Source organism: Protomyctophum parallelum (genome assembly GCF_964188405.1).
Source record: "Protomyctophum parallelum genome assembly, chromosome: 8".
In the NCBI taxonomy this organism is placed as follows: domain Eukaryota; kingdom Metazoa; phylum Chordata; class Actinopteri; order Myctophiformes; family Myctophidae; genus Protomyctophum; species Protomyctophum parallelum.
The window spans coordinates 10,839,920-10,867,066 of record NC_139703.1 but is presented as its reverse complement, the minus strand read 5'-3'; the positions used below and the strand labels follow the sequence as shown (position 1 = coordinate 10,867,066).

The window sequence follows — 27,147 nt, the reverse complement described above, 5'->3', positions numbered from 1 at the left end:
ACCCTTTAAGTACAGTGCTTAAGTTTTTAATTTTTTTATATATTTTTTATTATTATTCAGTATTTTTATTGAAGTTTGTACATAAGACAGGACAGACAACAGATACATGACAGATACAGGATAAACCAACAACACCAGTACTGAAGTCTGAAATACAAAAAAAAAACACAACTATCAACTATAACTGAAAAAAACAATATATATATACAAAACAAGTGGGTAAATAAAAATTAAAAGGGGGGGGGGGTGGCCAATGACTACGTAGAAAATACTACCGCAAAGTAGGTTAAGTAGTGCTTAAGTACATGTAGTTTACCACCACTGGGTTTAGGTTTTATTTATTTATTTTTGTATTGTTTAAACATTTGTCGCGTGGTCTATTATAGATGCATAGCTTATTCCCATTTTCATTTGTCGCCAGGGTTTGTCGGGGCCCAGTGGACCACCAGGGGAAAAGGTGAGACAGATTCAATCAGACTGTAATCATTGGACAAGCAGCAGGTCTATAACAACATGCCTCAGTCTCATAACTTAGCGTGCCATGCTGAATGCCTAAACGCAGATGAATGCACACGTTCTGTCTGTTTCCAGGGAAACGACGGAGCAAAAGGAGAGCCTGGCAGAAGTGTGAGTTCTCACACTTTATCATCTTTGGAGATCTATAATGATATCAACCTGTCGTCCCATTGCATTTATCATGACTCTATACCCTCCACGGTAATCTCGCTTCTGTGATGAATATGATGATGATATATTATTTCAGGGGCCGGGTCTTGGTGGGAAGAAAGGGGAACAGGTAGGCCACCCGTTTTTCTCTTCAAACAAATGTACCATAGTATGTTAATTTAACAGTGGTATTTGTAGAGTGCGCTTCACCTCCACACCCTGCTTTGGTGTATACTAGTCTTTCTCCTTCTATCATTCCACAGGGAGAGCCGGGCCTGCCGGGAGCTGATGGACTTCCAGGAGAAAAGGGTGGACCAGCCCAGAAAGGAGAGAGAGTGAGTCGTTACCCGCAGAGATACAGTATGATGCTCTACAGAATGTGATCTCTGTGTTAAATACAATTACATTTATTTATATACAGTAGCACATTTCATAAACACAAGGTTTCCAAAGTGCCACACAAAAGAAAATACATAAAAACAGTCAGGACAAGTAATAACAAAAAATAATCCTAACTAGATACAATGGAGTTTTCTTTTCTTTTCAACATACAACACAGACAAAGTCCTCAGTGCTAATGTGTATTTTCCTAGTTGTTTCCTAGTTATTCCCTAATGGTGATATATTATTATATTATATATTGTGTTACTTCTTTAAGTGTTTTCCGTTTCAGTTAGCGTCTAGTCATGTACTGGAATCACTGCTCTATACAGTGGTAAAATAATTTTATATTTTAAATATGATATATTTAGGATGCCCCAGACTTAGAACATGCATGAGACAAGAACATCTTGCGAGCAGGATCTGCACGCTCTTTAGCATTGACTTTTGTTTCAACCCGAAAACGTGACATTTCGGGATGTATGCTCTTCATCAGACCTCCACAAACACCAGCTGTGGTGTCAAACAGTGCTCAGCAAAGTTATTGCACTGATGATAGTAATGGACTGAAATGTTCACTGCTTTTTATTAAAGGCAGGATTTTTGCATTGATCTCAGCTAGGACCGTTTTTTTAGGCTTCCTATAGCCTAGGGCCATTGGCATGTAGCTGATCCATAGTAGCATATGATTCACATAATTTGAATCCTCATCAAACCATTCAGTGACCTCTCATGCCCTGTGGATAGGAGCATTGTCATGCTGGAGTATCACCTTTTCTCATATCTGTAGTGCAGTGCCTGATGTCGATATAGTCACTGTTTCTATTGAAACGCTATCCTGTTGAGTAGTGTTTGTGACTGAAGCTCCTGCCATCTGTGCCCCAATAACAAACCCTTTATTGTAACTTACAGTACATATTTGTCTCTTGCCATCTTGATCCAAAATTGAGGTCAACTGGGCCTGCTCAGCATTAGTATATCTGCCAGGCAGAGACAAAGCCCTGGGGAACCAAAATGGTAAGTTAAGTGTCAAACTGTTCCAAACACTAGTTGGGTCTCCAGGGCTATATCTCTGCTTGGCAGAGATATCGTTTGTTTCTAGGTCGTTACTTACTACAGCGTAGTATGTTGAATTCCAAGGTTGAGGAATATTGTGCAAAAACAGAGTTTCTATTTAATGAACGTATTATCTCAAAATAATAAATAAACACGACTAATGTTTCAATCACTGGCAATCCATTCCTCCAGTTGTCAGAGAATAATGCATGCTACTTTATGGTGGCAATTTGTGCCAGTCATTTACCTCTGCTTTGTGCATTCCTTCTTTTTGATGATGTAGCCCATGAGATTGTACTGTTTTTAACAGAATTGTCACTGAAAATGACAGCAGAAAATAGGCTCAGACTGAGCAATTTAAAATCCCTTAATACAGGTTTCATGAAGGACATTCATCACTTATCTGCATACACGCAGGAATTTGTGAAAAGTGTATGTTCTGATGTCAGTCTCATGCTGAGGAGGTGTTTGTTCAGTCTCCTCTTGAAGGAATGCACACTACTTGATGTGATGTCTCTAACAACAGCATGGGGAACATGGCTGTTCCATGTGTTGCAGCAGACCGAGCACAGTGAATAAATCTCCTCAAGACATTTGCAGTCTTATCACTGGGGAGTGACATGGTGTAGCTTGCTGGTAACTCACCTCCAAACACCTGCGACATGAGCTGAGGGTTGCAGTGCTTTCAGGTCTGCTGGACAGTTGAGAGTGTGCACGATGCATGTTGAAAGGAGCAGCAACTGTTTAGTGATTTAATTGATGGATTGAATAATAATAATAATAAACACAAGGATATCACCAAAAAAAGTCCTTGCGGTCTTGTTTCCATTCAGGTCCTGGGTATTCAATTCATAATCATTACAAAAAATAATAAAAAAAAGAAGAAGGGGGTTGTAAAGAGGTGTCATTTGACTAATATAAGGGAGGAGCGATCATTTCCTCTCCTCGGCCTGCTGAAAGGTGGATTTTCAGGCCTGTTTTAAAGGACGCCAGTAATTTTCATTTTTGATGCCATAATGCTTTTACGGCATGGTCCTTATCCACACCAATGAACTTCATAAACTTTTTTTGGACGGGCCAAATGCGGCCCGCGGAGCGCCCCCTAGTGGCCCTTGGGATAATTTACCCCCCCCCCCTCCTTTCTCTGAGAAAGTTACAGGTATGATGTGTGCGATATATAAAGTGCTACATTATCATAATGACAGTAATCCTAAATTATATTCTATCATATTCAAGGGCTTTTGGATAGATATTAAACAGACTCCTGCAGTGTGTGTGTGTGTGTGTGTGTGTGTGTGTGTGTGTGTGTGTGTGTGTGTGTGTGTGTGTGCGTGTGTGTGCGTGTGTGTGTGTGTTTTCACTTTCAGCTAGTGCTCATTGACGCTCGTTCTGTCAAATAGGTCTATTCTATAGACCTATTTGCTTCGCACGCACGCTGAGCGGCCCTCCACACACAATCATTCTACAGTTGTGGCCCCTGACCTAATCTAGTTGAATACCCCTGTCATAGAACATCCATCTGCTCACTGAGCTTGATTTTAGTGCTCCCAGAGAAGAGATCTGGACAAGATGCTTTCTTCTTTCTGGGCTCAAAGGTGACCTTCCAGTCCCTTACAAAGGATAATTATAGTAGCGCCCAGGGGTGTTCTACAGTATGCACCACAGAGCAAAATGCTAGGCACAGAACCACAACACACACAGATTACTCTTGAGTGAAAACTGAGAAGATTATGGTGTCGGAGCGTTTGAGTCACAGCAATGACAGTCAGATTCATCGCAATGCAGTCCAGCAAGGGCAGAATCCATTTGTACCGGCCTGTGCGATAGGTCGGCCGGTCCGTGGATAGGTCGGCCGGTCGTTTGATATGTCGGCCGGTCTGTGTATAGGTTGGCCGGTCCGTGGATAGGCCGGCCGGTCCGTGGGTGGGTCGGCCAGCCGGAAAAACAAAACAAAAAACAAAACATTTTTCTTTCTTTTTTTCTTTTGGTACCGGCCATGGGCCGGCCGGTGCGATAGGTCGGCCGGTCCGTGGATAGGTCGGCCGGTCCGTGGGTGGGTCAGCCGGCCGAAAAAAACCTTTGTCTTTTTTTTACCGAAATGGTAACTCTGTCATTTCTCTACCGTTTTGGACGGGGGTGGGCTCATTTGAATTGTGTCGCCCCCCTGGGGGCGTCTTTGGGGGTCTCAAGATTCGGGGACCCTCAAGGACCTCCAGGGACCCCCAAATGGTAACTCTGTCATTCCTCTACCGTTTTGGACGGGGGTGGGCTCATTTGAATCGTGTCGCCCCCCTGGGGGCGTCTTTGGGGGTCTCAAGGTTCGGGGACCCCCAGGGACCCCCAAATGGTAACTCCGTCATTCCTCTGCGTTTTGGACAGGGGTGGGTTCATTTGAATCGTGTCGCCCCCCTGGGGGCGTCTTTGGGGGTCCCAAGATTCGGGGACCCTCAAGGACCTCCAGGGACCCCCAAATGGTAACTCTGTCATTCCTCTACCGTTTTGGACGTGGGTGGGCTCATTTGAATCGTGTCGCCCCCCTGGGGGCGTCTTTGGGGTCTCAAGGTTCGGGGACCCCCAGGGACCCCCAGGAACCCCCAAATGGTAACTATCAATTCTCAACCGTTTTGGACAGGGGTTGGTTGGAATCGTGTTGCCTCTCTGGGCGCATTATCGGGGTTTAGGAGGTTCGGGGACCCCCACATGGTAACTCTTGACATTTTCATGATAGATCTTTATTGATGGGAGGGAGACAGAACCATTTATATTGATCTGCATATTCTTCTTACTATAGCTCTCTCACACACACTTTTCAGATATCACTTGATATGGACATTTAACCAAGCTATTTCCCGATTCACACAATTCAAATGAGCCCACCCCCGTCCAAAACGGTAGAGTTACCATTTCGGTACCAAAAAAAAACGGACCGGCCGGCCCACCCACGGACCGGCCGGCCCACCCACGGACCGGCCGACATATCAAACGACCGGCCGACCCTCCCACGGACCGGCCGACCCATCGCACCGGCCGACGGGCCGGCCGGTACAAATGGATTCTGCCCTCCCTCATGCAGTGGTTGCACATTCTCTGGTAGACTACTCAGGACAAGAGTATCCGTTTAGGACTTAATAAAGATTTAGATTTGGAATCCTGAGATTACCCAAGTGCCTTAGCGAGTGTGCAAATGAGTGGCAATTAAGTGATCATTTATCTTTAGTATGGTCTTTTATGAGGTTGAGATTAACATTGCATAATTTGAAGAGGAGGGGTTAAGGAACCCATTGGTGAAAAGTGTATTGAGATATCTTTAATCATGTATTTCCCATGATGCTTTGAGACATTAGCAGTACTTCATAGCATAGCAAGGAACTTAAATAAGAAGCAGGGGAAGTGCTGACACTCGCACCCATTTCAACTGTAGTCATTCAGGAACATAAAAAAACATCACAGGTTGTTTTCTGATCGTTATCATTGTCAGACTGGCAATCATGGACAGTCTCACAATACTTTGTGCACTTTAGATACCTCTTCTATAAAATGTCAATGATACATTGTTGTGAGGGCTGTGATCCCAGCCCCACAGTGAGATAAGACTCCTCTAACCCACACTCACATTTGCATTCTACTCTAACCTCTAGTATTGACATTTGCAATGATTATATGATATTATAATGCATAAAACACAATCAGTATTTGAAAATGGCTTGGTGACAATATGCACTGTTGTACTAATGTTCTGTTCTTTTTATTTAGTTCCTGAAATAGCAACATATGGGGCAGGGGGTGGAGTCAGCTGTGATGCAGAGGACCATACCAACGCACTTGATTGAGAAGGGGGGAATTGGGAATTGTTTAGGGATTCCAGTTGTCTCTAATTGCTGTCCACCCCTTTGTGTATTTATTGGTTTGGTCCACCACTATATAAGTCTCCCTCATGTGTTATTTTGGACAGGTCTATTCATTTCCTGTTTGGTTCCACATTATTTTCATTAAAGTTATTTTCATCTAAGTTATGTTATGTTGACCTCAAGGGCCCTACTACTTCAGTTGCTGAAACCTTTGTTAATTATTTGTTACTTTTGACATTATAACAAACTTTGAGTTTGCAAACCTGTGTCATCCTTAAGCTGTGACTGCTCGGTCCCTCACAATTGTACACATCGAAAAGCAACAGAACAGAAAACAATATTTTCCTGGAAGAAAGAATCAACCAAATTGTATTATTCATTTCTGTCTGTCTGTCTGTCTGTCTGTCTGTCTGTCTGTCTGTCTGTCTGTCTGTCTGTCTGTCTGTCTGTCTGTCTGTCTGTCTGTCTGTCTGTCTGTCACATTTACTCACTGCAAGGGTTCACCAGGGTCAGGAACTCCAGGCCAGGTTGGGGCTAAAGGAGAACCAGGAGAACGGGTAATACCAGAGTAATATCAAAACACTGCTTTTAAATAGAATATATGTACTGTATCATCTTCTCAGATCATGTATGCTCTGTTGTACAAGACAAATATGTCTTAGTATCGAGTATCAATTACGCTTTCATGTTTTAGAGCCAATATATTTTACTATATTCCTAACAATAGTCTCCATTATTCATGAACTGTTCCTTTGTGCTGCCTGCCAGTGTAAGTCATGTCCTAAAACCATCTGACAAACAAACATGTGCACCTTCCTCCAGGGGCTTGCTGGCATAAATGGAAGGCCGGCTGGCAAGGTGAGAGACATGCCTAAAGCTGTTTTTAATTGTTTTCTTTTTTCCTTTTAGTTTTAATAGTCCTTTGGTTGCTGCTCATGTATCATAAACATTAACGATGTTGAAGCATGCAACTTGTTCCAGGCGTTGTCAGTGCTTGTTGCATTATTCCTTTGTTTCAGGGGGATCCAGGTGAACCAGGAGAGAGAGCGGAGAACGGGCGACCAGGAATCCCAGGAAAGATTGGTCTCCCTGGGAAACAGGTCTGAGATACTCACAGTATCCTCCTTGCTGATATAAAGTAACTACTAACATTCGCACAATATTCAACAGCAATTCAGTATGGCAAGATCTTTAGCAGAAGTATTCCTCTCTCTGTGCTGCAACTAAAGTGGCTATTTTGGTCACCTTTCTAAATCCCTAAAACACTTCCGCTACCCGTTACATTATGTTTGGGTTAGGGCGTTACAATAATGAAACCAATCACTGTGCCACATGCCATTGCCTTTAAGAGATCCCTTGCCCGTTATGCCCAGTGCTATATTGCTTCATAGCCTTACGGTCTATGCGTTGCTGCTCATGCGGTGCTGCCTTGAAGTCTCACTGATGCTGCTCCCCCACCCCTCCTGCCGTTTTTTATTTTTATTTTCTCCACAGAGCCAAGAGCACTCATCTTTTCATTGAGTCACAACTCGCTCAGATCTCGCTCATTTTGAACATTTCAAAGTGCTTTATGATCGAAATTCGAGCTTTCATTTGGTGATTTATATCGTGCGTGTAGGCCGTCTCTACAAAACGGTATCAAGCGAAAATTAAATGTCGGGAAATCGGATTAAACCCCATTTGCTGCGCTGTGATGAAACTGAACGAGCACAATGGCTGGCACAAGTTAAATAACTTATTTGACTAGACAGTGACAGGCACTCACTTCTGCTGATTATAGGAAAATTACAAAGAGATGCTTAGGAGAATAAGGAGAGATGAAGCAGCGCAGCCTGACTCCGTGGACATCTCCACATCTCCATTGCAGCGGCGCGCAGTGCCGCTCTATACCAAACTAATTTGGCATACGGCTTATGGGTGCTTTTAAATTCCACTATGCGCCTTCCCAAATGTGTGTGACCAAAATAGCAATTATGGGGAAAGCGTGCCAACACACCCATGACCACACCTCGAGGCACAAATACCGGTGTTGGCATAATAGATAGCGGGTGACGCTGGACCAAAATACTGTTAAGGGACAGAGCAAGCTCCTATACTCGTAATTTTCGGGCAGCGGCTGACTTGCTGGCTGCGTCACGGGTAACGGCGGCGACGGAAATCCCTGTGGGTTCGACAACATCATCCTACATACAGTTCTGTAACCTTGCCCTGCAAAGCAATAAGCAGCCTGACATGTGGTTTCTCTCCAACGTCATTCTGGTTCCTAAGGCTGTGGACCTTTCAAAGCCAGACGACAACCGAATGATCCTGAATCGGATATGGCATGCCATCGACCCTCAGTTGAGGGAGAACCAAAATGTTTTTGAGAGGGGAGAACTACCGTGGTCCAAATCTTGGCCCTAGGGGGAATCATCGAGGAGGTCAAAAGGAACAATCTGGCTGCCGTGTTGTGCTTTAGCGACTTCAAAAAGGCATTTGACTCAATCCACAGAGGCACGATGATGTAGATCCTTGAGGCCTACAATGTCCCTCACAACTTACTCCGGTCAATAGAGCCCATGTATGGCCAGGAGCTCCTGAACAGAGTGGAGTCCAGTGTGCCATGGCTGGCCTCTGACTGAACTCCATCACCTATAACATCCCATCAGAGCTTCCACCTCTGACAACAACAGGAGGCACTGCTCTGAAGGAAGTGACAAGTCAAGTACCTGGGCTCATCAACTCAACAGAACAAGATCCTAAAGATGGAGTGCCGTGATTTTTTTCCACCCTAAAACATGATCATCAGTTCTTATTGGGGTTTTTTTTCAAAAAAGTGTACAGTATTTGTTAAAGTGTTGTTTTTATGTGGGCATGCTCACCAGTTCATTAAGTATGCCTGGTTTGCCTGGTGGGTGGTGATGGGTGGTGATCCACCTGAACTGAAGCCGCACCCACAGCTGTAGTTGTATGATAAAGGGGGAGGGGTTAGGGGAGGGGCTGAGAGTGTGGTGTCACTATATTACTGTTTACTTCATTGGCCCATTTGACTGTCAAGGGTTCAGCCTCCAGGAAGAAACCCTAAATACAAAGTTAATACACCATTGCACATAAAAACGACTCCAGGGTGTCTAATGAAGTACTGTCACCTCATAGACACATGAACAACTGGAGAAATGAGTGAGGAAAGCACTTGCAAGTGAGGAAAGCACTTGCATGAAGGGCCCTGAACGGCATGGCCAGCGTATGTAACTCCAACCTCCCCGCCAAACCAAACTCAGCTTCTCTATGGAATGGTAGAGTCTTCTATACAGCAGTGAATGCTGGACTCTGAAGCCAACCCTGCAGAAGTCTCTAGATGGCTGCTACACCAGAATAGCCTACTGCATGCCGTACTTAACATCAGCAAGAGTACGCATGTAACATGTGTACTCCTGCTGATGTTAAGTACTGTAACATTGTTACCAACCAGAACCTGTATGATGGAATGCCAAGGATGAGCCAGAAAATGGCAGCCAGGAGAATGAGACTAGCAGGACACTGCCAACAACACCAAGAGCTGCCAGCCAGCAAAGTAGTGCTGTGGGAGCCAACACACAGGCACTGGTCACAAGGACGTCCCACATTAACATATGTGGATGTACTCAAAAAAGATACAGGAGCGCAAAGCACCAACAAGCTGGGCAGATGTATGGAATGACTGGAAGCAACGATTGAGGGCTCATCTGAGGACGACCGAGAGAGAGAGAGAGAGAGAGAGAGAGAGAGAGAATAGACCTACATCCTTCTCAATCATCACTTAACCCATTCTGAGTCTGACCGGGCACCCATTTTGGTGTCAGCATCATGTTATGCTTTAGCTATTTAAAAATAGCAGATCTACAAGCTCATATCGCGCCACCGAGTGGCGCGATACGAGCTTGTAGGTCTGCTATTTTTGAAAAATCGAAGAGCGACTGACATTTTTAGAATCTGATCTCAGGTCAGAATGGGTTCATCAGACCAGTGTGTGTCCAGTGGAAACCTCGTTATTAATCTGATCTCAGGTCAGAATGGGTTAATGACCCACTAGAAGGGTGTAATGATGCTGAGACCCTCACGTTTTGTCTTATTCAACTTTGTTCAGGATGTTTCTGGGCATCAACCTTGAGGCAGCATACTGCACTATGCACTATTCCTTTGATATTTTGACGTTGAGCCCGGGAGGACTATAGGGCCATCTTTGAATGTTGTATGTTTACAAACTGCATCCTACTTGTTACCTAATAATGTTTTGATTTAGTTTTAGTCCATTTTTCTCCATTTTGTTTTAGTAAACTGAAGTAAAAAATTTAACATTTTAGTCATCTAAAATATTTGAGTTTATTTTAGTTGAGTAGTAGCAAAAAAAACATTTTGTCAGCTAAAGGCTTTGCCTCCCCCTGGCCAGCCGGGGCGCCTGATGGAGGGGAAAGGAACTGGTTGGAATAACGTGTTCCTTCCACGCGCTACGTCCAACCAGGGAAACTCCCCCCTGTCAGGTGTAAAGGAGCAACTTGGACACTCAGGCATGAAGGAAGCATGAGTTCAAGTCTGTTGCTCTCCCCATGTCCCTCATATATGGGGACTAGGTTGGTGGAGGGTGTGTAGAGCCCAGGATCACATTAGATGATTGACAAAGGGGTGAAAAATGGGTTACAAAATCGTGGGATAAAAAATATATTTAAAGAAAAGGCTTTGATGGCATCGTATTGTTTTAGTTTTTATTCTGTTTTCGTCAGTGAAAAGGTTAGTCGACACACATTTTTCGTCTTAGTAGGCAAAATTAACATAGTTTCCTAATAATCAAAATATGACCCATTTATTTTACTGTGTGCATGTGTCGCTATTTGTATAATTATCTAGCCAGTCTGTAATGCCTTCTTCTTGTTTCTTCAAATCTGCTTTTCAATCCCACAACGCCACTTTAGAGGTATTAAACTAATGCAATTTCTTTGTTCATTACTGCTAGCATGTGCTAGATTTACTCTTTGAAACTTTAATGCTACCAAGAGCCCAACCAAGCTCCCAAATGAAGTGAATAATTTATGTTTTATTTTTACAGGGGGAGAGAGGAGAGAAGGGTGATGACGGCGATCCTGTAAGTATCAAACTCATCCTTTATTTTTTATCCATCCCTCTATCTTAAACTTGTATATCTTCCATCAGTTTCCATATGGTCCATTCCAACCAGCAGCCATCAATGGCAAGACTTTGCCTAGTCAATTTTAGATGTTTTTGTTTTTAATCTTAATTGGACCATAAGACCCAATTACTGAATGTCAGTCTTCAGGTTTTCCACAGAATATGTATGACACTGATTTACTATGACCCTATACAGTACATGGCACATTAGGAGTCCACTAGGACAGTGATTCACAAACCTTTTATTTTCAAGGAACCCCATAACTTGTTGTATTACAGACCTGTAATACCATTTGTATGTCCATGGGACAGAAATGTCCGCCACAAGCCAGCATGGCGATGACCCCTGATTCCAACTTGTTGCTGGTTTTGGTTGTCGGAGAAAAACAAAGACATTGGTTGAATTCATGGCCTAGTCATGCCTCAGCCACTGCATGTTTGCCTGGAAATGCAGTTGTTGCATCATCATACACATACACTAACTCGTGATTTCTCCTGTTCTCACTTTGTTACACCACCAGGGGGAGTCTGGTCTACCAGGGAAGACTGGAGAAAGAGGACTCAGGGTAACTTAAAAAGTGTTTAATTTAAGTTGAATAATGTTAATTTTCTATGCCGTCTTCATCTTTTTTGTCCTTTAATGTACTATTATTATTTACCGGTAGTTTCTTTTCCATTCTATGCATAAGCACGGCTGTAAAGAAATATCTAGTTTTTTTGCAATACAAAATCAATTAAGGGGACATTTGTATTGGCTTCATCCAGGGACTAGCTGGTCAGTCTGGACGAGCGGGCGAGAAAGGAGACCTAGGAGACCCGGGCGAACATGGCCGCAATGTGAGACACACACGTATTAATCACTGTATTGCGGACAGCTGTTCAATATGGCCTCGGTGGCATTGTGAGCACAAACAGTGTGATCTGCCCACATCAGCATCCTTATTGATCTATATGTCCATTCACAGGGCAGCCCAGGACTTGCCGGCACAAGGGGAGAGAAAGGGGACCAGGTTTGCTGTTTTCTGTCTATTCACCAGTGGTGGAAAAAGTACTCACAAAAGTATCAATACTGCAATTCAGAAATACTCTGTTACAAGTAAAAGTCCGTAATAAAAAAAAATACTTCGAGTAAATCCAAATCTCCAAAGTAACTAGTAACTAAAGTTTTCAAATAAGTAGCAGAGTAAAAGTACAATATTTGGATCCGAGATGTAGTGGAGTAGAAGTAAAAGTACAAAGTACAAATACCTCAGAATTGTACTTAAGTACAGTACTTAAGTAAATGTACTTAGTTACTTTCCACCACTGTGTAAAGTGTGTATTCACTTAAGTGATTCTATCTAGTGTCATTCTCCTTCTCTCCGTACACATTGTATTTGATATTACTGAATACATATTTTTTTTCCCCAAAGGGAGCTCAAGGTCTCCCAGGACCTCCAGGGAAGGTGGTAAGTCTGCAATGCACGTGTTTCGCATTTAAAATGATGTGTGTTCTAATGAAGGTTGTATCAATTAGTCTTGTTCTAATTGCATTACGGTTATCAGCAGCATATGGCAAGTGTGGCCATCAAATGAAGTTGCAAGCACAGTTTGACAGCACAGGGAAATTGGTGTACATTTTAATATAATCTTCCACCTACAGTAGCTATACTTGTACTCTCTCCAAGTCTGTCTTTCTCAGTTACTGTTAATGTCCTCTTCAGGCTGACATCAAGGGACTGCCGGTTCAAGTCAGAGGGGAGAAGGTATGTTCAGTACAGTACTGTTCCTATTGATTTTAATACTAGCAGCAGTAGAGAGAGAGACCATTCCTGTCTGAGTATGTATTTAAATTGCCTTTGATTTACAGTAGGATGGGTTCATCATTTTGCAGATTCCTTCTGTAGGCGCAGAAACATATAATATAATCAAGGTACATGAGAGAAACTGACAAAACCTTTGTCTGTGTCCCTTACCGCTGACGTCACATCATGTTTCCACCAGGGCGATGATGGTGACCCAGGAGAGCATGGGGGCAAAGGGCAGAAGGGCGAGGCAGCGACTACTGGATCCCCAGGGCTACAAGTGAGATGTGGCCTTTACTGTATTTTCAAGTCATGCGAGTATGCGTTGATCTCACCGTATACTGTATGAGTAAGCCTGTATATCACTGTATACTACTCGTTCTCAATGTTGTGTCACCAGGGGGTCCAAATGGACCCTTATACGACTGTAAACTGGACCCCATGTGGGTCCATTTGGTTCCATTTGTGCACTTTCAGTCACACTGAGAAATGTATAGTGTAGATTGGGATTCCCAAACCTAATTAAAAAACGATTCCATTTGTACCCTCCCCGAGTAACACACCCTTAAGGGTCCATTTGGATCCCTGGTATCGTCAACCATGTATCGTATGCGTATCGTATCGCTGTTAAATGTATCTACTGTATGTATCTCACTGTATAATACCATGTTGTTAGATAAGATGATGTCATGATGTTTTTTGTTTGTTCCCCATGCGTGTTAAGGGCAGTCAAGGCCAACGTGGACTTGCAGGGGAAAGAGTGAGTATTTGACCTCAAAATGTGTGTCGTACATTCATTTGTCGTCATAATGTGCGTGTAGGGCCCCCGGTTCCAGCTACATGAGGTGGTTGGGGGAACATGCCATCCTGTCCAAATGGCACTCAGGGGCTAGACACACCAGGTAGCAATTAATCTAGACAGCCTTAACTCACATCTCCTCACAGGAAGGAGAACCAGAGGTAGTCAGGCGACAGCCTGTAAGGCAAAGCCAATATTTGACCTTGGTCAACTCATATGAGCTTGGTCAACTGCCTTTATTAATCCTGATTGGGTGTCATCCAAAATCCATTCGGTATGTGCTGAGTTGGGCCGTTTGGGCGTGGTTTCCACACCAATTAAATTCGGCACACTAAATGGCACTGTGTTGACTTGCAGACAAGTTGAAATAAGTTTTCATCCTTTTAGAGCATATCTGCGTGCGGCGTGGCAGAGGTCATGTTAGGCTGGTAATTATACCAGACATCCTGCTGGTAACAAAAGAATAATGGAGAAAAAAACACAGCCTAAAGTGCTCTCTCTCGCTCTCTCTCTCTCTCTGTGTGTGTCTCTCTCTCTCTCACACACACACACACACACACACATATGTCACCTTTTAACTCAAAGCTTGAGTTTGGCATGTTCTGTGTGGAACTTTTAAGAAAACAAGGTCATAGAGAGAAGACTTCCGCACACCCGGCAGGCAATTTGGAGCAGGTGCGATGATGACAAAGAGTATACAATGTGGAAGAAGGGACATCCGCACACTGCCACTTGCTAGTTCAGAGCAATTTTATTAATTGAGCAACGTTTCGGTCTTGCGACCTTCCTCAGGCTTAATTCAAGAATGGGCTGACATTGTCACTAAATACATTTCAGGAAGTGTAAACAACCAATCTGAACTAGCAATTGGCAGTGTGCGGATGTCCCTTCTTCCACAAAGAAAACAAGGTCAAATTCAAGCCATGCAATGTCAGTTTGTCCTACTTCAAATAAAAAACAATGCACATGCATTTGAAGATGAAGCATCCAACAGAGATGCCTAAAGACATTCTGGCTGCTAATTTAAATCTGTCTGTCTGTCTTTGTTTCTTTCTTCTGTATCCAACGATCGATCGATCCGATATAATACTAACCTTGGTGGTTTGGTGGTTTATACAAACGTTTTAATAGTGGACTGCTCCCTTGCGTGAAGATGAAGTGACTGAAAGGTTTTGTTTCTCCAGAAGCCCTTGATCAGGCAGTCAGTAATGATAACTAAACGGTGGTTATTGTGACATCTGTGACTCACTTAACACTGACCCGGCCTCTCTTGTAATCTGTCCAGGGTTTGGCGGGGGAAAGAGGAGCTCACGGCGAAAAGGTTGGTTTGGATCAGTGTGACTGATTTCTCTTCATCTCTCACACTGGCAATTGTAGTCACAGAGAAAAGAAAAGCTTCTTAAGTGTCTCTGGCTCTTGAACATTTTGATAAGCAAGGTCCCAATGTCCTTCATTCCACCGGATCCTGATTCCAATGTTAGCAGGTTCCCACGGGATGATGTGCAGTGGGGCTGGTAGTTAACCCCTGAAACCCCATATGGTTGAACATAGTCTCTCAGGGCCTGTGGTGTAATGGTGATTTATTTTTCCCGGTGCTACGGTATTTTAATTACGTCACATGTGTGTACAGTACACTGCATGTGCGCATTCGCACAGAACAGCTGATAATATCAGCTGTTCTGTTGACTCTCATACACTGCAGTATATTATACTGTAGTGTATGAGAGTATATATATTCTTATATATATATTCTTAATTAACTTAATGTAATGATTAATATTAATTGTACTTAGGTTTACAGGTGTATAAATAGTAATAGGAAACATTTTGTAAATCTTCTCAAAGAATGCCTTGAATTATAGGAGCTGAAAGAAAGAATGTCAACACACTGCAGATGTAATGGTGGGAAAACAAAACCGATGTTTTAAATGTAATTCTAGTCTCAATTACATGCATTGTTGGTTTGCTTTGAACGAATCTCTTCTTCTCCGATGAAGGCATTGTTGTTCCGTACAAACAGAATACGACAGAAGCCGTACTGAAGCCATAATAATTTTTAAGCCATAATCTTTTTTATACCATGTTTAAGGGTGAGGACGCTCACTGCCTGTAAACCTGTTATGCGAAGTAGCCATTTGATTTGGGTACTTCACGCGTTCTGAATGGACAAGTGGTGAAAACTAGCACTCGTGCTAACACACTGTAAACGATGCATCTACAAGTTGTACAATTGTGCAATGAGCAATGTGATTGTTATGTCCATATCAAATAAATAAACATAAATGTAGGGCGTGCACATTACTGACCATGTTGTACCCTGTGCTAGCCAACGACCAAAACACCACTGCCCAAGTAGTCAGGGTTCTATGCTACAGTGTTTTCTGTTATTGTGGGGAATGCTTTTGCTGAAAATAGCTGATCCACGAGCTTACAACGCGTCGCAGCCTTCCCCACAATACGGATGTTGGTGTTTTAAGTGGTTAATCCATTAAGACCTGACAGTTTTGAAAACTCATGTTTCTCTATCAGTGGTGCTCAAACATTTTCATGTCAAGGACTGCCAAAATTGTATGTACAGTATTTGGCCGCCGACCCCATCTCAAAATATGTTAGTCCAGGCACCCCCAGAAGCAAAGATATGAGTTAAAAACGTTCGCTGTGATAGAATATAATATTCAAAGATTTGCACACATTTTCACAATATTTTAGTTTTTTAGTTTTGAGTTTGTTTTGCAGATCTACAAGCTCGTAGTGTGGTAGCGTAGCACCGAGTGCCATGCTACAAGCTTGTATATCTGCTATTTTTCAACAGCTAAAGTTTAAAATAATGGTTAAAGTGGGAAAAGCTAAGGTGACACAGTCGGATGCTTAAGTGGTGAAAACTGAAACATGTACGTGTACGTTGTAGGGCTATAACTCCGTCATATTCTCTTTCTGACCCCAACACCTCTATGTGATTAGGGAGACCGGGGAGCATCTGGTTTAGATGGACGAGCTGGTCTAGACGGCAAACCAGGAGTGCCAGGCGTGGCAGGCCAGAGGGTCAGTGAACTAACCCTCTCCAAGCACACCGTATACAGAAGCATACATCAAGTACATCAGTGGTTTTCAACCCCATGGCCCATTATTTATTCTGCATTTGAGCCACGGACCACCATTTGATGAGATTTAGCCTCTCAGACCCCAAATTATGTAGACTTCTTGTAAATTAAGTAATGCAGATGTTTAACAATAATTTAACTTTTCTAACTCATAACATGAAACCAAATGGACATGTACGGGTCCATTTGGTTTCATTTTATGCTCCCAAGAGTTAAAGATCTATTAAGGGTCCATTTGGTTACCAACTCAAAATCATGTACCTGGAACTCCCCACTGGTTGAAAACCACTGCAGTAGATTAATCTCCGTAAGGTAAACGTGGGTGTCACTAATGCAAACCTTTTCCTTTCCTACAGGGAGACCCGGGGAAGCAAGGTGATCCAGGAAGAGACGTGAGTTGTCAATATTGTTGTTAACAAAGAAAAGTATGCTGGTGATTAAATAATGTGTCTGACCATTTTTATTTTCATGTACCTTCCCCACATTTTGCATATTTACTTTAAATTATATTCCATAATAACAACACAAAAAAACATATTCAAAACAATATTGAGGTTGAGGTAGATTGATTGATTGATTTGATTACATACTTTATTAACAGCACAGAAAGTACAATTCTATACAAAAGTATGCTAAAAGGATTAAACCCAAGCAAGCACTATGGCTTGTTTCCATTGGGGTCCTGGGTATTCAATTAATCGAAACATGTAGTGACAAACAATAATATACAATATCAGAGAAGGAGGCACTGGTGCAGCTCAGACAATTTAGGCCCTTACTTTATTAACAGGTAAACAGTAAAAAGCGACAACGTTTCGATGTTTCAGTTACATCTTCGTCAGGTCATTCATCTAAGGGCCTAAATTGTCTGAGTTGCTCCATTGCCTCCTTCTTCTTCATGTCCTGCTTCTGAGATGCACCAGACTGGCCTGCCATAGGCTAGAGGTGCGGTTGGAACTCCCTTCTGCAATAATATACAATAATATGCAAAAACATCATAATAAACAACAGTTCAGGAGGGGTGTGTGTGAAGGGGGGGTGGGGGGGTTCTGGGATAGGCTTGGACATTTTACAGGGGCTAGTTCCGAATTACAGCCACCTGTAAAGTGCTCTTTTTCATTTTCTTTATTTCGTTTTTGCAAACAAGTTAATACCAGACAACATTATGTTATGTCATTATGACATATATGCAGGTATACTGTAGGCCCTATGTTTAGCTCAGACTCTGACAGTGTTGAATTTGACAGAAATATTTGATTTAGTTTTAGCCAAAGTCTTTTGAATGCAATTTAATTTAGTTTTAGTCCTATTTTTGTCATCTGAAAAGTTTTAGTTTTAGTCGACTAAATCTACAGTTGATTTTGTCGACGACAATGGATTTTGGCAGGCTTTGATGGCATCGTAATGCCTGATTTTACACTTGGTTGCATCTGAAAGCCGATAGCCGATCTACAAGCTCAGCGTTGAGTTTAGATCAACTATCTTCAGAGCGCAACACCCGAGCGCAACCACACCTGACTGATTGATTGAAATTTGCATTCTCAGTTAGTAGGATGGGATACAGTTCAAACGAAGGTACAGGTCAAAACACGGGGATGAAACCAGAAAAAGCACTAAGACTTGTTTATGTACATCAGGGGCCTCCATTTTCAATTCATCAGAACATGTCTTTTAGTTGTACTGTATCTCTTCTCCATTAGTCCCTCCCTTATTTTATCTGTGAAAAAAGGTAGTCGACGCATCATTTTCTTTGTCATAGTTTTAGTAGACGAAATCAACACTGGGTTCTCACAGTGCTCTGGTATAATAATAACTGTATTAACCACAGAAACTGATTAGGCTAGTATCCAGGGCAGCGTTTAAAAGTTTGATGAATTGTGAGGCTTTTTTGGGGTGCATGAAATTATGTTTAATATAATACCCCTGGGCAGTGGGCGCTGTGATGTGTGGACTGACTGAAGCATAGCACAGTAGAGTAGGGTATCCAATGTGAACACGAATCTTAGATGAGTGAAGCAATCGTTGACACTGCAGGAAGGAGCGCCCGTCGAACAATGTGTAGCATTTGAGAAATCCTAATTATTTTCTGTCAATTCCAGCACACATCTCTGATTTTCCTTTTTTCTGAGTTTCTTACGTGCTCTTTTTTATTAAGGAATTATAATAGTAGCTGATAGAGTTAAAAAAATTCACTAGTTATGTACTGCATGCACGGTGCCAAACCACTTTTCACATTTCAAGCTTTCAAATAAGGCTCACTTAATGCTAACTGTCGTGCTCAGATAAGAATTTAGAGCCGACAGGCAGTTGGAGCATGTATACGAATATCCTTCATTATTATAGATAGAGGTTGTGCCAATATTTTCATGTTCTATCACTTCAGCTGCTAAACATTAATATTATGAATTAACCAAGAAACTTAATAGAATAGAATATGTTTAGCCATCCAAACATATTATAGGGCAATACTTTTAGGTTTAGAATCTAATAATTCAATCCAAGGGTTGCAGTAATAAATATCTCCCAACACGGCTGTGTTCACCAAATCTTCACCAACAGCCACAATAATGGCAGCCGTCTCTTAGACCAGTGGTTTTTAACTAGTGGTCCTTGCAGGGTTTCCCCGTTGGTCCCCAGCTAATTGATGGAGAGTTGGTAACCAAATGGATTCTTATTGGATCTCTTAGATCTTAACTCATAAATCTTAAAAAATGAAACCAAATGGACCGTAACAGGTCCATTTGGTTTCATTTGTTATTAGACTATAGTCTACTTACAAGAAGTCTACATAAAAATAATTCTTATTTTGATCGTTTCCCCGTTATCTCTCCTATGGTACCACATCAATACAGCGTACAAGTCTTATCCAACTACAACTAAATATTCTTTAGTTTTGGGTCTGCGAGTCAAAATCTCATCAAATCGTGGTCTGTGGCTTACATTCTGAATAAATAATGGAGCTTGAGAAAGGTTGAAAACCACTGTCTTAGACTTTACTGTACATGTACAGCAGAGGGCAATGTGGACTTGTTGACACTCCTGTTTTATCCAATCCCATTGAACCCTGTTGTTTACATGCATTCAATACTGGCCATGGGCTCCTGTTCTTGAAATTAGAGCTGTTTCGTAAAAACCTGTTTTGTAAAAACAAGGGCTTATGTCCTCTGCCTGAGCATGACCTCTTAAAGCAAGCAGCTGTCTCTGCAGGCGTGGATAATTCAGTACACAGTATTACTCTGAAGGTGTAAAAATTGACCTATTAACTTATTAAACCTATTATTGACTTATTGACCTATTGACTTATTCAAGTATGTACTAAAGTATGTACAGTACAATTTTTTGTAACTTTTTACTTATAATGGAGTATTTCCAATTTGCAATAGTTATGATAGTTATGAGAGTTATGACTTCTACTCCACTACATCTCAGAGGCAAATGTACTTTGAAAACTTTAGTTACATTGCAGATATAAATTATTATATAAAACATACATTAACCACGTTACCCCTATTTTGAACATAGACCATTTGAAAATAGTTTATCTACAAGCTTTTAGATCTGCAATTGTAAAACACTTTGTTACTTTAAATATATTTTGATGCGAGAGATTTTGATGTAAGAGTATTTAAAAAAAAATTATATTGTGGTATTGCTATTTTTGTAAATTATCTGAGTACTTCTTCCACCACTGGTTACAGTATGGTACTGTACAGTAGTCAATATTTGATTGATGTATGATGACACCATTTTGCTGCACCTGGAATACATTTTACTTTGTGTCTCCTCGCCCCATAGTGCTTTGTGAATGAGCCCAAGTCTTTTTCTTGTCATAATAGTTTTTGAGCGGTGCCTATTGCACAGCAATGTGTATATGTATGTCTGTCTCTGTGTCTGTATGTCTGAGCACGGACAGCTGCAACACCTAAAGTGGCCAGTAGAGTACAGCACAGAGTAAAGTGGCACAAAGTACACTACAATACGAGCCCTGGGCCGTTCCTGGGACTCTGGATGTTCCAGGGACCCCGGGGACATAACTCTGTCATTGCTCGACCGTTTCGGATGTGGGGCGGCTCGCCAGAACCCGGGCCGCCCCCCCTGGGCGCGTTACTGGGGATCTGGATGTTCCGGGGACGCCCCAGGGACCCCCACACGGTAACTGTCATTTATCGACCGTTTCGGATGCGGGGCGGCTCGCCGGAACCGGACCTTGATATATACAAATATGTTTTCAGGAGCGATTTCAAAGATGACGTTGACTTAGCTAGCCTTAAATCCTCAGGCAGGGCATTCCAGAAACTGGGCGACAATCACCCATGGTAACGAGGCGAGTTTTGGGAACTTCCAAGAGATCAGCCTCAGATCCTGAGGATCTAAGGCTGCGCACCAGCTTATGTGCTTCCAGCATATCAGTGATATAATAGCTGGGAGCCAGGCCTTGCAATGCTTTAAAAGTCATCAGTAAAATCTTAAAATCAACTCTTAAGGCTTCACTCACACTGTCACAACAGAATGTTGTATAGCTGATGCATGAGACTTGTTGACTGTTGCAAGCTCGCAATTCATTTCCAATGGGAGTCACGTGGTTTGAAGAGACAAACGTGTTGTATGGGGGTGAGGGGGGCAGTCGAAACACAGCCGAAAGCCGTACAACAGCATCAAACAAAAATGTTGTGTCAAACCATGTGACTTCCATTGGAAATGCATTGGGGCGGCCATGACACTTACAACTTGTTTACATCTACCATGCAACATTGTTGTATGCTAGATGTATAGGTGTGAGTGAGGCCTAAAACTCACCGGCAGCCAGTGAAGGGAAGCTAGGATCGGTGTAATATGATCATGTCTCCTAGACTTTGTTAGTAATCTAGGCTGCAGAAGTGTGCACCAGTTGAAGATGGGAGATGACCTTTTGCTGAGCCCAGAGTATAAAGAGTTGGAGACTATGGTGCGCACTGCGCAGATAGTTATATAAACCTAGCTAATGTATTAACTATTAACTAAATATTCTTCCAATATACGGTCAGGCTGGTCAGCTAAACATCTTTTAAAAATAGCAAAAGAAACAAGGACATCTAATTAAAACTTTTCTTGACATTCGTTCCATATATGGAGCATACACACTGAATTAGGATTGGTTTTAGGCACCTTCAGCATAACCTTTTCCTGTTAGAAAACAACTAAAAGTAGCCTCCTGTCTGTGTGTCTCCAGAGAGAGAGAGAGAGAGATCCATTTATTTCAGTATTACTATTCCACATAATGTCCACATGAAGGTTTTTGGACAACTTCTCTACAGTATATACACCATTTTACCTGAAATGTACTTATAATTTATTTATTTTAAAGTTAATACATACTGTTTCTGACTACAGTATGTCTTTCCAAAATGTCACGATTGGACCCTGCCACGTTTGTTTTGGAGCGGTACTTCCATGGTTTTGTTTCAAACTGAATTATGGGAATCGCAGTTCTAACAGACCATAGTCATATAATGCAATGACAATGAAGCTACCAGGCTATCTACTTCTCCAAAGTAAGTGATACCAGGCCACAGCCTCAATACTAGAGGGAGTGACAACGATCTGGCATTCGTGGAATGAGCAACACACTAAACGTGTGTGTAGCGCTCCCCAAAAATGTACTAATTTTTTTTTTCTTTTTTTTTTTTTATAAATAAACTTTTATTCAAAGAATATGAGCATGACATTATATGCAAGTTTCACAGAAAGAAAAGAAAATACAACTCTTTGTTTTTATATTTTCTCCCACAACTCCCTCCCCATCCACCCAGCATCTTTTCCCACGAGGCCAGACATACAAACAACATATACAGATAGCCGGTATTCTATTTCAACCCTTGCTTTGAGTTGCTTAGTGGATTGGTAGATTGACACTCTCACCGTAATAAGGAAAAAACAACACATATTGGCCATCTTTGCACTATTAATTGTACACTCGGTGTTATCAAACTCAGTGGCGTGTGGAAGCCGTAACAACTTGGCAAGTTGGCACCTTCTCCTCATGCTGGTCACCAACCTAGACACATTTTGCAGTGGGATGGCATCCCATTCCTCAACCAGGTTTTGTTGCAAGTAGGACTGTCAACATTACCGAGTTAACTGAGTTAATTATTTTGTGAAATTAATTATATAGTTAACAGACAAATGTTAACGCAATTAATGCATGCTTAGATGACTTGCCCCATATCCATCTGATTAAACATGAATAGTTTGACAGCCCTAATACTAACACCATCCTACCACACTGGATTTGTTATAAAGAATAAAACATACATACATACATACATACATGGCATATTTTGGACATACTGTACAGTAGTTTGAATGGTGATTAATCATGATTAAATAATTATTAAGCTGTGAATAATCTTTTTTTTTAATCGTTTGACTGCCCTAATTGCAAGTCATCCAACATGGTTCTGTTGGTCACTAGCACATACAGCACGCCCAAGCTGATCCCTGTTCAATTGGGTTGAAGTCCATCCTCTCCACTCCCAAATTCGGTAGGTGCTCTGTGTTGATCCTGGCTCTGTGGGGGCGAGCATTGTCATCCTGGAGGATGGCGTTAGGTCCCAGATTCTGAAGATTCTGCATTGAGATTGCATTCAATGATGACAAGTTGCGTCTTGCCTGTGAGAGAGATACTGCCCCATACCATACCAAGTGTTGTGGCTGCGTATGGATCTCCCAGACGCTACTGAGTTCCCCCACTGAGTGTAAAATCTATAAAGTTTAAAAATGGCCAATATGTATTGTTTTATTCCCTTATTACTGTGTGAGAGTGCAATCATCAAATCCATTAAGCAACTCAAAGCAAAGATCAATACCAACCACTTGTCATTTTGGCTTTTTTCTTTTGGAGGCGCTACTCACACGTTTAACTGTGTTGCTCATTCCACGAACGCCCGATCCTTACAAGCTATACCTCGTTGTAAAGGTGACTAATCAACGACTAAAATCGATCTATAAATGCACCACGACTCTGTCTGTCTGTACGTTTGTCTTTGCATTAAAGCCGTACATGTGTACGGCTTTAATGCACGTACCTCAAGAACCGTTCTTCCCACCAACTTCAATTTGACACACGTGTTCCACACCCCCACAGGGAGTGCAGTACCCGGTGTCGAGTCGGCCGGACCCACGGTTGTCCAGAACCGCCACAAAAGGCCTCTGCCTGGGCTCTGGACAGGGTCCCTGTCCAGGCTCCATATATGGAACTGTCCTCTTCTGAAATCACAACACTCCATATTTGGGCATGCCTGACACAGAACTACATAGGAATAAAGGGACACAGAGAGACAGATACAGAAATCTCCATATATGGGGATAAAAAGGACACAGACACATGGGTGGAACGGGTACTCTGACACGGGTACATGAATCTCCCAACTTCCATTGTTACCGACTCTGACAATAGACAATATCACTAATTGATATTAGTGTTTCCGAACTTTTTGTGCTTGAGTTATAGAAGACCACAATGGAAACAAGTCTCCAGGACGTTTTTCTGTTATCCTTTTTTAGCATTAAAGGTATATTCAGTGATTTCACTCAAAAAACCTTAGGTTTCGTTTTTGGCTGTGGGACCCAGCCTTTCGTCCAATCAGGATAGAGTCAAAAACGAAACCTAAGGTTTTTTGACCCCCAGGGGTTAACTGGGGACAGGGAGGAACTCCTTATATGGCCAGCACACTCTATAGTAGGGAGGATTATCACAACAAAACAAAAAAATAAGTGATATTTGAATTAAGTGAAATCACTGAATATACCTTTAATGACTTACTCTACCTCATGCCGTTTTCATTACTGACAAAGTATTTAATCTAGAGGGGTCACCAAAAAGACTATAAAATACACAGACTTTTAAGTGGTCAAGTAGGATTTAAGTTATCTTAGTTTATTTTCATGCAATCACTCCATGCTCCATAATGCACTGTTGTGTTTAACCAGGGTTTGCCAGGACTTCGAGGTGCACAGGGGCCTCCAGGCCCCATTGGTCCCACAGGCAGCGCAGGAACACTTGTGAGTACACGCCATTTCTTTCTATCTGTGTCTTATTTATTTAAAATGTATTGCTTTGTTTTTATCTTATCAGTACTGCTGTTGTATTTCAGGGCAAAGCAGGAGTCGATGGCAAAGCTGGGCTTCCTGGCAAGATGGTGATTGATGCAATACAAATACTCATCCCTCAATGACAATCCTCTGTGTGAATGGATGGATGGATCAGTGTTGGGTTTTGACAACAAATTTATAGATTGATTTAGTTTTAGTCATATTCTTTTCGAATAAAATATATTTAGTTTTGGTCATTTTTAATGTCATCTGAAATGTTTTAGTTTTAGTCTAGTTTTTGTTTACTAAATACCATTAAGATTTTAGTCGACTACAGGCTGTAAATCTACAGTTGATTTAGTCGACAGTCTGTATTTGGGGCGTGCCGTGATTGAAATGCATGATTTATACTCGGCTATATATAAATAGCCGATCTGTCGTGTTGCGACACATTGTGAGCTTGTAGATTGGCTATTTTCGGAGAGTGACACTTGCACTTTTTATTTGTTGATGAAATGGACAATATATTTAGTCTTACAGTAGTTTTCATAAAAAAAGAAATGATTACATAGTAATAATGTGTCAGGTGAAAGGCGCTGTCTCTGTCCCTCTTTTTCTCTTTGTTTCCCCCCCCATATTATTATTATTATTATTTTAGTAACGTGTATGTTTGTGTTGCAACCTCGCGGCTGCCTTAGTGGGATTTTGAAGGACGCGCACGCGATCCGTCCTTGCAAGACCCGTAACCCGTATGTTGCTGATAGACAATAATAATCGTTCCGATTGTATCTGTAACCGGGCGTCACCAGGCTGTGCGCTGGCTGTCTGCCACACCCCCCCACCACGATCACGATGGCATTGGCTGCGCTGCACTGTTTCTCCTGCGTTGGGTTTGAAGTTATATCGCGTGACTTTTGAATATTGCAAACGTGTGAAATAACTAGTATGTGGGGTGAGCTCTTCCCCGTGATTGTGATCATGCTGCCAGTTGTCCCATTGGCCAGAGGAGGCAGACAAGGCAGCCAATCAGGATAGAGGAAAAAAATAAAAAATAGAGTCCGCAACACTGGTAGAAAACTCAGCTCCAATGGTTTGAGCCAATCAGGATAGGCCTTCAGTATGACTAGGTGTCGATCTTGTCATCTACATTGGAGCTTCCATTAGTCAGGTTTCACTTGACGAAAAAAAAGTAATTAAGTAAGCCTTGCCGAGCCATGAGGCCCATGGGGCAGGAGCTGTAGCTGTAGCATGAGGCAGCTTGATGTACAGTACATCCCCTGGACATGACGCTAGTATGTCACAGGGATCCCCTATCTGAGTGCCAAGCAGGGATACTGGCACTGGGTCCCATTTTTATAGTCTTTGGTATGACCCGGCTGGGGATCGAACACCAACCTCCCAGTCTCAGGGCGGACACTCTAACCACAAGGCCACTGAGCTTTAGTCATCATAACTTAGTTTTTATATAGTTGTTATTTCGTTTTCGTCAGTGAAAAAAGGTAGTCAATGAACATTTTGTCATAGTTTTAGTCGACCAAAGTGAATGGATGGATGTATGTCTTTTCCCTACCACTCTCTGACTCTGGCCCCTCCCTCTGGCCCCTCCTCTGTTTTTCTCTGTCATTTCAGTGAAACGGTGGTAGTAAATGTCTTATGGCTGATGTGTACTGATCTACAGTCCCTCAGTTAGGCAGTTCATTCTCCTCAGTGTGCCTGTTTGTTTAATATCTTCCTTCAGTGACTTGCTAATAAAATACAGTAAATGATTAATAACCCATTGCAGCAGCAATGCATTATTAAAGTTTTGCTGCTGTATGACAGTGTTGTTTGTTTGCTTTTATTGTTGTTTTTTGGTTGCAGGGTGAGGACGGTGTGCCAGGGGAAGATGGTAGAAAGGTATGTGTCGTCTGTTATTCAGATTAATAAAAATAATCAAATCAACTGACACTTAAAGTGAGGTTTAACTTTAGAACCCTTCTGGGATCATTTTCATATTTTCTCAGACCTTTGTGTGCACCCCAGATAGTTTTTAAGTTACTTGATTCAAAAATTTGATACAGTAGATACAGTATTTGATATTAATTTGATCAGATACAGCCCCTCTTATATAAGCCTATTGAACTTCAGACTCCAACCATCAACCATGTTAGACTGAAAATAAAACATTTTTCATTTAAAAAACAAATGCTTTTTTTATTTTATTTTTATAACAGACATTTAAAACCACAGTCAAACAAACACGGTCAAACAATTACTTTAACTCAAACATTGAATTAATGTAATATCACTGATATAAGTTT

The 27,147-nt window shown here is 41.9% G+C and overlaps 1 protein-coding gene across 1 annotated transcript in view; it reads left to right on the top strand.

The window, feature by feature from the left end:
- The window catches only part of col7a1 (collagen, type VII, alpha 1), a 138,856-nt gene that overhangs the window by 63,276 nt on the left and 48,433 nt on the right, over positions 1-27,147 (top strand). Inside the window, exons 46-66 of the mRNA XM_083772305.1 lie at positions 422-457; positions 592-627; positions 764-796; positions 930-1,001; positions 6,449-6,508; positions 6,774-6,809; positions 6,971-7,051; positions 11,014-11,049; positions 11,615-11,659; positions 11,859-11,930; positions 12,059-12,103; positions 12,506-12,541; positions 12,797-12,838; positions 13,077-13,157; positions 13,602-13,637; positions 14,962-14,997; positions 16,638-16,718; positions 17,134-17,169; positions 24,746-24,817; positions 24,910-24,954; positions 26,708-26,743. Coding sequence (XP_083628431.1) covers positions 422-457; positions 592-627; positions 764-796; positions 930-1,001; positions 6,449-6,508; positions 6,774-6,809; positions 6,971-7,051; positions 11,014-11,049; positions 11,615-11,659; positions 11,859-11,930; positions 12,059-12,103; positions 12,506-12,541; positions 12,797-12,838; positions 13,077-13,157; positions 13,602-13,637; positions 14,962-14,997; positions 16,638-16,718; positions 17,134-17,169; positions 24,746-24,817; positions 24,910-24,954; positions 26,708-26,743 — 1,053 coding nt within the window. The remainder of the gene's footprint in view (positions 1-421; positions 458-591; positions 628-763; positions 797-929; positions 1,002-6,448; positions 6,509-6,773; positions 6,810-6,970; positions 7,052-11,013; positions 11,050-11,614; positions 11,660-11,858; positions 11,931-12,058; positions 12,104-12,505; positions 12,542-12,796; positions 12,839-13,076; positions 13,158-13,601; positions 13,638-14,961; positions 14,998-16,637; positions 16,719-17,133; positions 17,170-24,745; positions 24,818-24,909; positions 24,955-26,707; positions 26,744-27,147) is intronic.